The sequence below is a fragment of the Heterocephalus glaber genome, unplaced genomic scaffold, assembly GCF_053883595.1.
Source record: "Heterocephalus glaber isolate CG9 unplaced genomic scaffold, H.glaber_assembly_v1.0 deba00000818, whole genome shotgun sequence".
NCBI classification, from domain to species: Eukaryota; Metazoa; Chordata; class Mammalia; order Rodentia; family Bathyergidae; genus Heterocephalus; species Heterocephalus glaber.
Genome location: NW_028258164.1, coordinates 360,991 through 376,488, shown reverse-complemented (window position 1 = coordinate 376,488; position 15,498 = coordinate 360,991). Strand labels below are relative to the sequence as shown.

At 35.3% G+C, this 15,498-nt stretch overlaps 1 protein-coding gene across 4 annotated transcripts in view; it reads right to left on the bottom strand.

Moving 5' to 3' along the window:
• Positions 1 to 15,498, bottom strand: part of Kcnq5 (potassium voltage-gated channel subfamily Q member 5) — a 478,936-nt gene that overhangs the window by 403,661 nt on the left and 59,777 nt on the right. The window contains exon 2 of one of the 4 annotated variants that reach the window (XM_004863991.3): positions 9 to 121. The exons of the other annotated variants lie outside the window; for them this stretch is intronic. Within the exon in view, the coding sequence (XP_004864048.1) occupies positions 9 to 73 (65 nt within the window). The 5' untranslated portion in view covers positions 74 to 121. The remainder of the gene's footprint in view (positions 1 to 8; positions 122 to 15,498) is intronic. 4 annotated transcript variants of the gene reach the window in all.

Genomic DNA, 15,498 nt, shown 5'->3' with positions numbered 1-15,498 from the left:
ATTCTTACAGAATTGTGTTCTTTCTCTTCCAAAATATCCTGGTAGGAGTCTGATTGCTTGTTGAAAAGTACATAAGCCAAATGAGTAACAACACCCACTGCTTTTTGATTTATTTCTCCACCTAGAGGAAAGTTTGAAAAAAAAGTATTTGTTTAATAAGCTCATATTTAACCTTCTTTTTCTTTGCCACAGAGTAAAATTCCAAATGATTTCATGTCTTTAAGAACATCTCAAAGTTCCCTTTTCATATGTCAAAATTTTCCCCCAATTCTTTTCAATTTCATAACTTAATACATTAAAAATATATCTTAAAATGAGCAACTATTTGGAAAGAAATGAAAGTCAGGAATATTTTGTCACTTAGTTGTAATTAAAATCCAAGCGTCAACAAATAATTGGCAAAAAACCCCCAAAAACCTGGCAGCACGTGGTGACACAGTCTCAGCACTCCGGAGGCTGAGTCAGAGGGATTGCCTGAAGTTCAAGGTCATCCCGGGATACATAGTAAGATCAAGGTTAGGCTTACCTACATAGAAAGACCCTGTCTCAAAAAACAAACAAAACAAACAACCTCCCCTCCAAAAATCAGAAACCTTATTGCAGGAGGTCATATGAGTAAGGGGAAAGCCTGGTGAATAGCACACACTAAAGAGCGAAGTTAGCAAGAATAAAGATACCTGCTCTCAAAGGATCAAAATATCCTTTTTATGTTTGATAAATATAGTATAGACTAGTTTATCTTTGATAATTTGGGAGTGGAGGTTTAAAGAACTCCAATCATCTCTGGGTATCTCTGGAACATTTTTTGATCTCCCATAAATAGTAGAAGAAAAAGAAATTCACATTTGTGTCTGATTGGTGAATCCCTAGAACTTCTTCCTTTTGATGAAATATGTAAGATCTTTGATTATTTACAATCAAACACACCATCCCATTAAGCAGGATTTCTTAGCCTCAGCACTCTTCACATTTTAGGGACAATATAAGGCTGCCCTATGCCTTGTACATGGTTTAGAGACATACCTAGCTTGTACTCACTAGCAACTGGTGGGAACTCCTTTTCAGTTTCAATAAGCAAAAATGTATTAATTCAATAATCAAAAATTGCCAAATATCCCCTGAAAGACCAAAATTATACCTGATCAAAACAGACTGACTTACAGTTTTCATAATGATCTCTGTAATGTACTCAATGAGTACTATGGAGCACCTATGTCTTTCCATGTTCTATGTGGGGATCAAGAGAAGACAAAGACACGGCTCCTTGATTTAAAAAGCTGAGTCCCTGGTAAAGATGACATTATTGGAGAACAATGGAAGATCTTATCACTGAGTCTGGATGTCCTACGTTGATAGCAACTATTTCAGTGACTTACGGAAAGGCCAGAGTAGGGGAGCACCTGGGTGAACTTCATGTAAGGCATGCCTTAGAATGGGCCTGAAAGTCAGGGTCAGACGGGTACTGACAGACAAAATGAAGACAGAAGTACCTTCCATGCAACACACCAAACATATTTTAAAGGCCCAGAGTAAAGGCGGGTAAAGCAAGTGTGAGGAAAATGATGAAAGAAAGGATGAAGAGAATTCCATAGGAGCCTTCAGAAAGCAGTTAGTTGAGAACTTCGATGGGATGTCAATGGGGGTTGAGGGGTAAAAGATGTGGTTAAGTAGGAGGTGAGTTTCTTAAAAACTATGGCTGAGAGTTAAACGATGGCACTACTTTCCTGGAAGGACCCTCCCATGGTGCTTGGTAGGCAGCTAGACAACAGATAATGGGAATGATCAAGAAAGGGGACTGCAGTTTTAGGGTTGGTAAAAGAGAATTGGGGGTGTACAATGAGAGGGCTGAATTTGGGTAAAAGACCAAGTCAGGGCTAGATCCTTGAATATGCTGAGTCACTTCTCAGGAGTCATTTGTGGATGGTCTTCAATATTTTCCACTTCAATTCAATTAACAAATATAAACTGCATTTCCTTCTGAATCTAGTTATAAAGTATAATGATGTCATTTAAAAAATTCTGAAATATATATACACATACACATATAATCAAAAGCTGGATAATGGCTACAAGTAAGGTAACAACAGTCACATACAGAACTTCTATTATTGAGACAAATTGATACTAATTTATATTAACTTAATTAAGGTCTCTGCCTTGACATTTAAAAAGAGTATTTATCAATACTGGTTTTTTAGTCAGATAGGACACATTCCTGAGATTCAGAATTCCAAAGTAGGAATGGAAATGCTTACTGGTCTAAAAAAGGCGATGACTTTATGGATATGCATCCAAATCCTAAAGCCTTTTATGAAGTAGCTAGCTATCATTAAAAATTGCAAACCCTGATTGGTATATGTTTCTAAATTGACATACACACATTCATATAAAATCATAGTTTGTACACTGTGGAAGTGAGGCACTTCTGTTCCCAATATGGAAAGAAAGAAATAATTAGCGATTTTCCCCAAAAGTAAGTAGAATAGTTATTCTAGTGTGGACGTCTTCATGTGTATGCATATAAGGGAGCACAGAAAATTATCATGTGTTTCTAAGCATCATTCTTTTGAAAAGAAAGGTACAGATAGCAATGACACTTTATTATTACCAGCTGTGGATTACTACAAAAAACTATTCTGTACTTTTCTTTTTATAAACATCTGCAGTAGACATATTCTCCTTTTTGGTTAAATTATGCTTTGGTTTTCATTTAGGAAGATTTCTTGATGCTTTCAAATTCAGTATAACACCCATTTAGGTTGCCACAATAGAAATTAACTAAAATGAAGGGTCTATTGCTTAAAAGAGTTAATATGTTTTCTCATTTACATAAACTAATATCAAGAAGTGAATAGGGATGGGAAAAATAAAACAAATGGTTATAGACTAATATTCATAAATTGATTAAACATGTGACTGTATACACTCACTTTTTATTCACATTTTTCAATTACAAAGATACGCATTTAAATGACTACATTAGAACTTATATAATACGTATTGTAGAAAACATAAAGGGCCAGGAGCAAAGCAAGACCATTATCTTTGTGTTTCTTTTATAGCCCAGAGATGGTAACATTTTTGGCTTTCAGTTTCAGCTTTCTCCTTGTGGATCTCCCACCCTTGTAGGTCACAGGGCAGATGTGGCAGAGCCATGTCGACCTCCAGAGCTGAAGCCACTGAGCCTGGGGACGGACCCTGAGATTCCCTAGGCATATCTTTAAGAACAGTTACACAAAAATACTTCAATATTTCAATCTACACCTACTTAAAACTTTCCTTCCTTTAAGACAGCATAAAGTCTCCACAAGGGACTAACTTGTATTTTTTTACTCTGTAGAGGCAAGTGAACCATCTGTATCTTAGCAAAGTATGCCTGTTCTTACCATATTTATTAACACTGAAAAATGTAGGAAATGGATTCACTGTGAAGACATCTATATTCTGGCTTTAGCTTCTGTTGAGCCTTACTGATGTCAGAGCCATGGTGAATTCTAATGGTCCAGGATACCTGTTTTCATAATTTGAACTCTGACCAAAGTGAGTAAGTGGTTACTAGGATACTCCAAGATGCAAGTATCAAGAAAGTCACCACCTTCCTATGTGGTTGAGAGGACAGACACAGATGGGATTTAGACTTTAAAATCAAGAGAAGCACATCAGGTAGAAGAAATAAATCAAGCAAAGGCAGAGAGGCAGAAAAGAACAGAAATTATTAGAAAACACTGACTAGTTCAATTTATTTGGAGTAATGACATCATGAAAAAATCAACCCAGAAATAACTGCGAAAGTAGGCTAAGCTAACTGTGTGGACAACAGGGCACCTCTACATTTCTTAACTGAGGGTATATATAACAAAATTTACAAGTGTATCACCTTTATTTGTGATCACTTGTACATGTAATGCAACAGCATTATAACCATCTTTTAAATGAAATGAACTTGATGTAGAGCAGGACAAAAGGAAAAAGATAGCATCTTCAATGTACTATTACTTGATTATATAAAGATCAAATAACAGCATTCTGTGTTTAAAATGGTATTTTAGATTTAAAATGGTATTTAAAGAATGGTAAGTCTAAGCAAAGAGGAAACTTCACATTTTATATTAATGGAAGTAACTTTTCATCATATAATTATTTTTCAGTAAAACTAAGATTACATTTTCAAAAAGGAAGAACATGCATAGAGATTTAAATTCATGATATATCCTTTTTATATTTGGAAAGAGCCACTCAAATTATGAAATCACTATTGGCACATTTCATTCTATAAGTGATTTTATTTTTTAAATTCTTAATATTATACTACACAGAGAAACCCATAATGTTAGTTGCCTAAAAGAATTTATTAAGCTCCCTTTGCATGCATCTTTGCAGAGTTCTCATTGAATAATTTTCAGGGAAAAAAATGGGGCAATTTACAAACATCTAAAGAGATGTATATTATGAATATAGTATTCATAGACTTAAATCATGAACTTGCAAATACTTCAGTTTGGTCTTTATGGAGTTTAATGGGTTTTTAAAAAATCACATTTAAAAAAGAATAATTTAACATGATTCCACTATCACTCCATAAACATAGAAAGATCTGTAATTACATACATTTTAAAAAAAAAAATAGGAAATGATTTTCAGAAAAACCTAATTATGAGAATTAAACATATCTGAAAATGTGGAGCTCAACCCTAGAATAGAAACTATTGATATAAAACTTAAAAACGTAATTAATATCTTATGTTCAAGTTATAGTATTCAGAAATATCTAAGTTAAGACTGATTTTTATTTTTGTAAAATGTATGGTTTGGTCATAATTTTTAAGGCACACAAAATGTAGCACAAAATGTTAGTATTTAAAATAGCCATTAGTAAACAATTTATTGAATTTTTCCCTTCTTAAAGCCCTTATTTTAGGGGAAAACCTCTTAGAATGAGTAGTTTCATAGGAATAACAAATATATCCAATGTCCTCATCCTCGATTATTACTTCTTTTTAGCACCATGCACATTCGCAACGTAGTTGAAAATTAAAGCATGCATTATACATCAAATCTTATATGTGAAAAATGTGTTTTTTAAAAATTCAGACCAAATGAAGAAATATCTACAAGTGCTGCTGTGCAGTACATCTAAACCACCTGAACTTACAGACTGAGCTGATTCTTTGCAAATCCTTCTTTGGTTCTGGCCAAATAAAATATTTTTAAAGAAATCATTTAACTAGCTATTTTCAGCTCTATGGTTTTGTTGGATTGTCATGACATTGTTCTTAGCCCTCAAAAATTAATAATCTCCTGGGGGAAACATATTTAATAATCACAAAACAACATGTAAGTGCAGTAATTGAGAGATGTCCAGGACATAGGCAAGGGCCATCCGATCGGGTCTGCCAAAGGTGACAGGAGAGCAGAGTCTACCAGGAGAAATTAGAGTTAAAGGAAGTGGAAAAGTACTAAGGAGCATCATGGGCCAAGGCAGATGGGAGTGCAGGGCACTGTAGCAAGATCAGGTTCATTTTGACAGGGTCAGGATCTTAGAGTACAGCACACAAAGAGAGGACAGCTGCATCTGTCCAGGAGAAGTATGGTCTGCCTCAATTAGAGCTCGTCCTCTGCCTGCTGGTTGTATGGAGCCAATGCAGGGCTCTAGCAGGGGGTGACATTAACCAATCTGCATCCTAAATACACAGCTTCCATGGCTGTGCAGAGAATGCAGTGAAATGGTACAATCCAGTTAGGAGACTGAATAAGAGAGTTGAGTAAGGCCTGAGGCAGGTAAATGATGGCAGAAATGGAAGGGAGAAGCAAGATTAGTGAAATATTTTAAAAATGAATCAAGACTGATTCCAAGGAAGTGGAAAGACTGAACACTTGGAGCAATAGGAAATGTGAATGATTTCTTTTCACTAGGATCTGCCCGAAATGCACCCCTATGGAGTGAATTCATACTGCAAAGTTACATTAATTTTCAATTGCAAGGAAGTCTAGGGAAATGTATACCAGCTGTCAGTCAGAACCTGTACTTGAACCTGAGTGCTCTGCGTGAATGGGTCACATGGAGAGGACACAGGAGAATGGTATCACAGCATCTCTGATGTTGAACAGTTCTCACTTCTGAGTCTCTAACCATTTCCCCCGAGACTGGAACAAAACAAAAGGATTTTTGTTCCTTGAAATTTCAAAACACATCTTTCTCTACTTGAACCATAACTATTTATTGCACCATTCCAAGAATTTAATATTTTTATCACTTGCAAAAAGATTACCTGTCTCTTAAGCCTTTTCATACACTCTGTAAGTAAAAAGAAAGAAAGAAAGAAAGGAAGGAAGGAAAGAAGGAAGGAAGGAAAAGAAAGAAAGAGAAAGGAAGGAGGGAAGGAAGGAAGGAAAAGAAACCTGTATTTCCTTAACCTTAGCCAATAACTCAAGGATTTTCTTGCCCATGTTTACTTCCCTAGAGCTACATGAATTGGTGATTGTATTTGACTTCTATCTTTTATCTAAGCACTCTTTCACATTGCTAAATAGATTTTAGTATTTTATTTTTGCTCAACTTCATCCTCATGTTGTATCTGTATTGACAAAGCATTAATTTATAAATGTTAAGATTTCTCTAAAAGGGTAGTCTAGGACATTAGGTACAATTAGGATTACTGGCCAAGAAAATAATTTGTATTTGCTTTCAATTACTGTATTCTATAATCGTAATGTGGCATGTCATGATGTATGCAGTAATGATGTACGGTGGTGTCAAACATACTGAAAAGTTGACAATATTATTTTTCTTCCCTATGCATGAAACACAAAATAATAGCTAGCTATAGAACTTATGATTTGCAAAATTATCAAATTTGTTATTAATTCTGTGATAGCATTTTCCTTACAAAACCAATATAATATTTGGTACTTAGTTTGCAGAAATAAAAGAAAATAGTCTAAAGCAATATTTTAGAGGTTAAAACAAGTAGAGTTTTTTCAAAGGGTCTTAAATTGGGGTAAAAAACCTTTAAACATGTGAGTTTCAGGTAACCTTTCTATGCTCAACTGTATAAAAAATCAGCTAACTGCTTTGGCAAATTTTTACAAATATAATAGATTTCATTAAATATTATTTTACCTTGAATTAGTATTTAATAAATAGCATCTTCTACAAAGTCCACAAAATTATAATTAATCTCTCAAGAGTCATTTTAGTAACAGAAAGTACTAGAAATTTCAACTTATATGTTTGTCATTAATGACCCACCCAGAAATTCTATATAAAACGAATGAAAACCATGAATGAATTTAGTAAAAAGTCATGCAGTCAGATGATACAAGAATGAAAGCAATGTGGTTTGTTCTTGAATTTATAGGATATCTGATAATTCTAGACAATAACATTTTAGTTGTACCTGGTTGGTTAAGTTAGGAAAAATACCCCCATGGAGGTTTGGTTGAGGTGTGGATTTGCACAGCCAGACATTTTCAGTCTTTCACCCTGGCAACCTTGATGGTTTGAGTGGAAAACCCTCCCCTGGGCATTATTTCCTGCAGATTATTCGTCTACTTTGTTCCCAGAGAATAGGTTGCAAATTCTTCCTTCCCTTCTCAAGGAAGCAGAGCAGAATGCAGGGTAGAGAATGAGATGCTGTTTTAGGAATAATCTTGTACCCACCAGAATTTATAGATTAAAAAGTTCTTTGTAAACTTTAGCTTCTTAGGGTATATTTTCCTGTTACGTGTAAAATTAATTGTGACACACTTAGCGACTGGCACAGGAGTTGAAAGCCACGGGACCTGATACTGTCCTAGAAGGAAGCTCTCTAACCTGCTAAATCTTAAAAACTAAGTAAATGAAATGAATGAGGAAAAATGGAATGGACTCAATCTAGGACAGTGACAACAGGGATGGAGTTATTCACAGAAAAACTTGTTTGAAGACTTTGGAATGAAACTTTAAAATGTTATAGCTATTAGCTCTTGAGGTCCACTAAGGGCCTGGACCTGAAACAAAACAGAATGGGGTTTGCACTCGGCTTTTTCAATTATTAGCAGTACGAGCTAACTATACTTTAAAAACTGACATGATAGTAATAATTTCTAAACATAATAACAATATGCCAAAATGATTGTTCTGCTTCAAAATAGCTGATTTTAATACTTTACATTTACTGACTGCTCACTCTATGCTGTTTTAAGTGATTTACAAAATAATCTCATTTAACCCTCAAACAATCCTTCAAAATGGATCTAGTTCTTAGCCCCTTTTTGAGACGAAAAGGTAGAAATGAGGAGTAAATAATTGTGCATGAAAAATATGTGTGGTGTATGAAAACCCTACTGCCTAAAATAGATTCAATAGATGTTAACCATTTTGCTCACAGTTTAATCCAACAGTGCAAGCAATGAGGAGTACTCCAAGATAAAAGTACTTAGGCCTAGTCAAAATTAAATTAATTTTCAAATTAACCAAAGCTCAAATTCTTCATTTTATATCAGTGTAAACCAGTAAGTGGCTAAGAATGAAAATCATGTAGTCAAAAGATTCTCATGTTAAACAAAACTCCAACTCACTACATTATAAATTCTTTAATACATCACCATTTGCTTATCAATTGTCATTTTTATATAGCTCATGATGAAGTGGGGTATTTGGCGCTCTTCTAAGTAATGTGATGGCATAAGTAGGCAAATGTGATAACTTTCACAGTAAAAATAATAATTGACCAAAATTATTAATTTTTGAGGTCCAGTGTAGAGATAAGAAAGGTTTTATTCAGCTGATATTAATAAAGGAATTGTTTAAATTCCTTTTGGTCACTGGCACAGTTTGAAAATCTGTAAGTGACAATTTGTCAGCATTTAACCACTGACCCTAAGTTTCACTGTTGTTATTTTGAACCCGTGTGCAGGTTAAAATTATCTGATAGACATTTATTGCATACTTGAAAGAAGACTAAAGCTAACTTTTTGCTTTCCCTTTCACAAAAGCTGCTCCTTAAAAGTGAATTTGAATCTAAAATTTCAAAGGTTTGATTTGGCTTCTGCACTAATGGCTGACCTAGATTTTTGACCAGTCATGTACCGTTTAACCTACAGTTTTTCTGAAGAGCCACCCTACCTATAAATGTGAGCCAAAATAATGTTAAAATGGGTGTCTTCTTGCACTTTCAGTAAAGATGCTCTCTAATCATCACATTGTGTTATTGCTAATTTTATTTAGTTTTTTAAATTACAACAAATTTTGAAAAAGAAACCCTAAGTCTATTTCCAAGTTGTTATGGAACATTTATTTTCTTTCCTCTATATAAACACCTGTGAACATTTTCATATAGTGCCTAGAAGATGGCCTAGTTCCAATATAATCAAAACCAAACATCAGTAAGTGAACACATTCTTAGTGACGCTTTACATATTTGGGTTTTACAACGAAGAATGACTTTTTCTTAAAAATGCTGCCTTAGGGCTGGGGATTTAGCTCAGTGGTTTCGCCGCCTGCTGCGCAAGTGCAAGGATCTGAGTTCGATTGCCGGTACCAAAAAAAAATAAAAATGCTGCCTTGCTTACTTGTTGAGTGGAAACTTATTTGCAATGATCTATATGCAATCTTCAAAATTTTATTGTATTAAGAATGTCATTAGTAAGAATTACATATATTTAAGGGGAACAACTTTATGTTTTAAAATGTTTAGTGTGTAATAATCAAGCTGATTAACATATCTATTGTCAATTATACCTGAATAAATGTGCAAGACAAGAATCCCTTTTGGAAAACAACAGCCAAGAGCTATGACTAATGAAAAGGTTCTGTGGGCTGGGGATTTAGCTCCGTGGTCCCACCACCTGCCTCGAAAGCATAAGGTCCCAAGTTCGATCCCCAGTACCAAAAAAAAAGGTTCAGAATGCAACATCAGAGTAAAGCTGCAGCAACTAGATCAATGTCTTAAAATCTTAATTTGTTTTGTTTCAATCCTTTTGACTTTCAACATCAAAACTTCTCTGTCATCTCCTGCCTTATTTATTTTTCACAGAAGCCTAAGGAAGAAGCTGCTGAAATTAAAAAAAAAAAAGTGTGACTCTCCATGGGTTACTGGGTCCTAGAGCTATTCTACATGGACCCCCCCCCCATCTTCTGCACCCCACGTGCTTCCCCCACAGGTCAGACAGTACCCAGAAATTCATAACTAGGAAGATCCACGATGGGAGGGAACAACCCAAATGACCAGTTAAAACAATAAAACAATGAGATCAATATTCTTCAAAATACTTTTCACAGAGAAAAGTTTGCTCAATGATTCTGAGCAGGATGAAATCACAAAACTAACACCTAGCCAGCCACTGTGGTGCATATCTGTCCTCCTCACTACTCAGGATGGGTAGTGTGGGAAGATCTCTCTTGGCCTCACAAGTTCAAGACTGTCCTGGCATTGAAATGTTAACCACTGTCTAGTGCTAAAATTACTGCCTTCCAATCTGTGGATGGACCTTTCTTCTTTATGCAATAGATGCACTCTTTGAATCACTGAAAAAAATAAATTCGGTGTGCTGAATTATATTTAAGATGCTGAGAGTGTTCTTATACAAAAGTGCTTCCAATTGTAAATCCAGGTATATGCCTATTTAAAAATCCCCAATCTACTGTATACATAAGTCAGTGTTTTAATATGCCAGATTTTTCTAAAGCAGAGAATTCCTTGACTAACAATGATTTAAAGGACTTCTTTAGTTGTGATCCGCCAAATAATAGCAGAGTTGCCACCCGGTATTATGCAAAATGTCTATTTACTACACCACTTTTGAAGATGCCTGCTTTTTCTTCTGTGAATATTTCAAGAAATCCCCATACATTCATTTAATACAAAAATAGATTATATAAATTATATAAATTTATATAAATTATATGCATAGATTATATATGTTGAATGGGGTATAAGAGAAAATAGCTTGGTTTATAAAGTGTAAAATGTAGTTTTTCACACTAGATTTTATGAGGTATTGTTTATAGATTGATATATAGTTATAGGTTGATAATTTTTCTGATTACTATAGTTACTTTTATCAAAATGCTATTTTAGTGGTTTATACCATTCTATTATTTATTGATTTCATTAATAAGGGAGGCTTAGATCACTTCCATGTTTTACTATTAAAACTACCGGTGTTAACAATCTTGAACACATCTTTGTGTGCATAAATGAGAGTTTTTCAAGATTATACAGAAAATCTCCCAAAACATTATTTCTGAAGGAAACAAATATTTATGTAAGTTCAAATCACCCCCAAACAAGGGTACATAGGCATGACATACACATTTTACTTCCTATATATAATTTATGGAAAAATTTGTGTGTAGTAAAAAGCAGGTGTGGGTTGGACAGATAAACTGTAAGCTAATGATCACATTCATGGAGGGAAAAGGCGGAAGAGGATGCAGAGGTGGGGTTTCCAGCACCATCTATAAGCTTCAAATTTTCTTGAAAATCTGAAGGAAATGTGGCAAAATGGCAACACCATTTCGTATAAAAGTACATAAATGTCTATTATTTTCTGTACTTGAGTTTAAAAACAGAAGGAAAAAGAAATGAAATATTGAGCTTGGTAGAAATTAAGATCCTTCTGAAAGGGCGCTAATGTCAGGAAATACAGACTCATTGTCTTCCGACAATGATCACTGATGTATATGATTGTCTCCATAGCACTCGTCCTGGAGAGAGAACAGAGCAGACCATGCCAAGGCAACAGGCACTTGGTCAGATGGTCTGCACAGGTGTCTCTCCTCGGTCCTCAAAGCCATACTGCGAGGCAATCAGAGCGGCCTGCACCTGGATCTCACAGGTGAGGAAATGACATGCACTGAGCTTCACTGATTTGCAGACAGGCAACTACACAGTTAATCTGGGCCCAAGTCACCACTAGAGCCCAGGACGCCTTCCCGGGCCAGTGGTTTTTCTCCTAAATCAACCACATCAACTCTCTGTATCTCTCAATGCATGAGAAGAAAGGCTGGGCACAGGAGGAGGATGGATACGTTATGTTACCACACCACGTCTCCAGAGCAAAACAATCCCAACCACCCATACTGCAGTGAATGTCTCCGCAGACCAGTTCTCCTGCCCGGCGAAGTCACACCCTGTAAACCTCTCCAAGGGTCACGGTGTGGATGCGCTATCCAAGGGGCACAGGTGCCGCGCATTTCTTGGATACTATTTCTCACAGAAACCATATACTGTAGAATATGCTAGAGCGTAATTGTCAGAAAACATTAGCCATATTTTACACAAACAAAAATTTGTAATTTCTCCCTACATCTTCAGCAACTGTGCAGCTTCTAAAGGAATCTGGGATGGGACTGTCTTCGTTTTTGCTTGGCAAAAGGCAGCTGGCATTTATGTATAATTGCCCAAAGGAAGAAATTAAATCTAAAAATTTAAGTTAATCAATGTTCTCCTAAAATCAGTGAAAAGAATAAATTTAAAAAAACATGGGGTTCTGACACATTCAGCAACTAAAACATCTGAAGTTTTATGTCTTTCTTCAGCAATTCTACTTTTAAAGCTGAAAACCAATTGTGAAATAACTATGATTTTTGAGGATAGAAAGTAAAGTCTTAGCACCAGCTAATATAAATGTCTCTCTCCAAACGAAATCAGTAGGGTGCTCAATTTAATTCCTCTTCTTATTAGCTCATAATTAGGATTCAATATAAGCAATGAAAATAGTCACTTCTCTGGAATGGTTTAGGTGGAGTCCTGGCCTATGGTGGTATAATTTAAACAACCAATTGTAGTTAATCCTACAATTCTATGATTAGGGCTTTGTGATTATTTTCATTTTTCTCTAATATTTCCCTTTATGCCCTCCAACGAAAAACTTTTACTCTGCTTATTTTTCTTCTTTGTCCCACCCAAGAATTCTTTATTCTGATACTACATATTTTTTTCTGACATGTCTCCCCATGACCTCACAAAATGAGCTCAAAGAGCACAAAGCTTCAAATGACCTAATTGCCAAATCCACTGTACTTTTTCAATTTTTGTCCTATTTAAGCTCTTAGCAGCACTTGGTGCTCCTTATCAATTTCTCTATCTCATCATAAATCTCTTCATTTCTTTTTTTTATTATTAAATTCTTTTATTAGTACATTGTAGGTATACAACACAATTACATTTCTCATTGGGAATTGTACCTTTACATGATGCATCTTGGTTCTTATTTTTTCCCCATTCCTAGCCCTCCCTTCACCCCCTCCACCCTTCCCTATTTACAAAGACTTTATTTCCATTTTTTCCATTTCTCATCATTTTTCCTTTCCCTTCTTTCCTTTCCCCTGCCCCTCTGGACCTTTTCTTCCTATTTTGCATTATCGATTATTCATTCTCATCATTGGTAGATTTTAGGTATACAATATAATGACATTCGTCATTGGAAATTTGCACCTTTACATGGTCTCTCTTGGTTTTTATTTTTCACCCTTGCCCAGCCCTCCCTTCAACCACTCCATTCCTCCCTACTTACAAAGATTTTATATTTTTCCATTCTCTCATATTAATCCCATTCCTTTCTATCCTTTCCCCTAGCCCTCCCACTTCCTTCCCCTTTTGCGCCTTTTCTTCCTATTTCACATTACCTATTATACATTTAGCCATAAAAAATGAGAAATTAGAGACATTTATAGCTAAGTGGATGCACAGTGAGGCGATACTCTTAAGTGAAATAAATAGGACACACATGAATAAATACCGAATAGTTTCTCTGGTGTGAGAAACTGAAAGTGTAAATAAATCTCTTCATTTCTAAGCACACTGTCCTGATTTCTAACTCTCTAAACACTCCTGTCTCATTTTCTCACTCCTTTTCCCTTTATCTTCAATGACACATGCTTCTGAGGATTCCTCCCCTCTCCCTGTTTGTTTTCCTGTTTTCCATGCTTTCTGTTGGTTTTCTCATCCATTTGGCTTTAATTATCTACAAGTTGGCAACTCATAAATTTATACCTTAAAGTTTAATCTCTTTCTTGAATACCCAAACCCAAACCCAATTTGTCTTCCATATTGCTACTAGAACTGGTTTTTTTCGATTTGTTTTTGTTTTTGTTTTTTTTTTGGAACCAGGGATCGAACTCAGTAGAACTGTTCTTTTTAAAAATGTGGTGGCAACTTTGATACGGAAGATAAAGTCCAAATTTCTTAGCACTGCACATAGATCTCTCCACAGTATGTCCTTATATGGTTTTCTAGTCTCAAAACCTTCACCATATCATAACAGTACTTGACCAGCCTTTCTTGCTTCCTGTGTCTTTGCTACACTGGTCACATTTCTGTCAGGATGTAAAGGCTGATAAGCAAGGTTCTCTTTCTTTTTTTAATCAGGGTAGAAGGAGTTATTTCTTGGTAAATCTGGAATGCTGAGTTGATGCTTTCCTGAAAAAGGCATTCCTAACTGTGCCTACTGGGTTATTCTTCTTTTCAACATCTTAGAAAACATCACAAACATTCATGTTCACGTGGAAAGTATTTGCAAAGTCTTGTACACAGGAGCTATATTCTAGAATCCCCAGTCCAGGAGGAAGAAATTTCTCTAGCTGGATTATTTTCTTTAATCAACAAATCAATTTTAGAAGAGGGAGGGAGAAAAGAGACAAAAAACAGATCAGTTGCACAAACTCTGATAACCAAGGAAGCGACCCTGCTGCAGGCAGATGGTTCTCACACATCCTGCAAGTCCCAAGTCATCCTGCAAACTAAATCTCCTTGCATATATTTCTTCCTCTGCGTTCCTATAGCATCTAAAGTTTGTTGCTTGATTATAGCTCATAGTATATCTGTAATTACTTGATTTTATGTCCATCTTCCCAATCAGCCTGTGAGCTCTTTGTAGACAAGCATAACAACTGACATAGAGCAGATGCCAAAAAGGAGTAATGAACTCACTCTTCAAGAACAACAACTCCAAGGATACAATGAAGAAAATGTTATATTTAAGGATACTTGTAATCATACCAATGGCCATATTAAAACTGCACAATTTGGTCAAAGCAATTATGAGTACCAGTACAATGCATTCTGTTGGAAACCTCTCTCATTAAACCCATATGTTCATAAAACAATCTGAAATGCCATTAGAAATAACTGGCCCTACCTACTACACATTTTCAAACAACATAAAGCAATTGTAGTGACAGACAGTATTTCTGCTTGAAAATTCAAGCCAAAAGCAGTTGGTACGTATATCCCTATGCAACTGTAACACAATCTCATTTCTATTTCTTTCAAAATCCACTAAGAACATAAATTCATGTCAAAAAAGAAAGTCTTGCCCCAGTGAGCAAAATTTTAAGTTAATCGATGTTCTCCAAAAATCAGTGAAAAGGATAAAAATAAATTTTTATGGTGGAAATATAGACAGCCCAAGACATTAGGACATTTGTCCAAAATGCCGAGCAGTTACCAAAGATGTGTTGATAGTAATTCTTTTTTTTTCTTATTTCCACATCTTTAATAGTCCTGTTTCTAT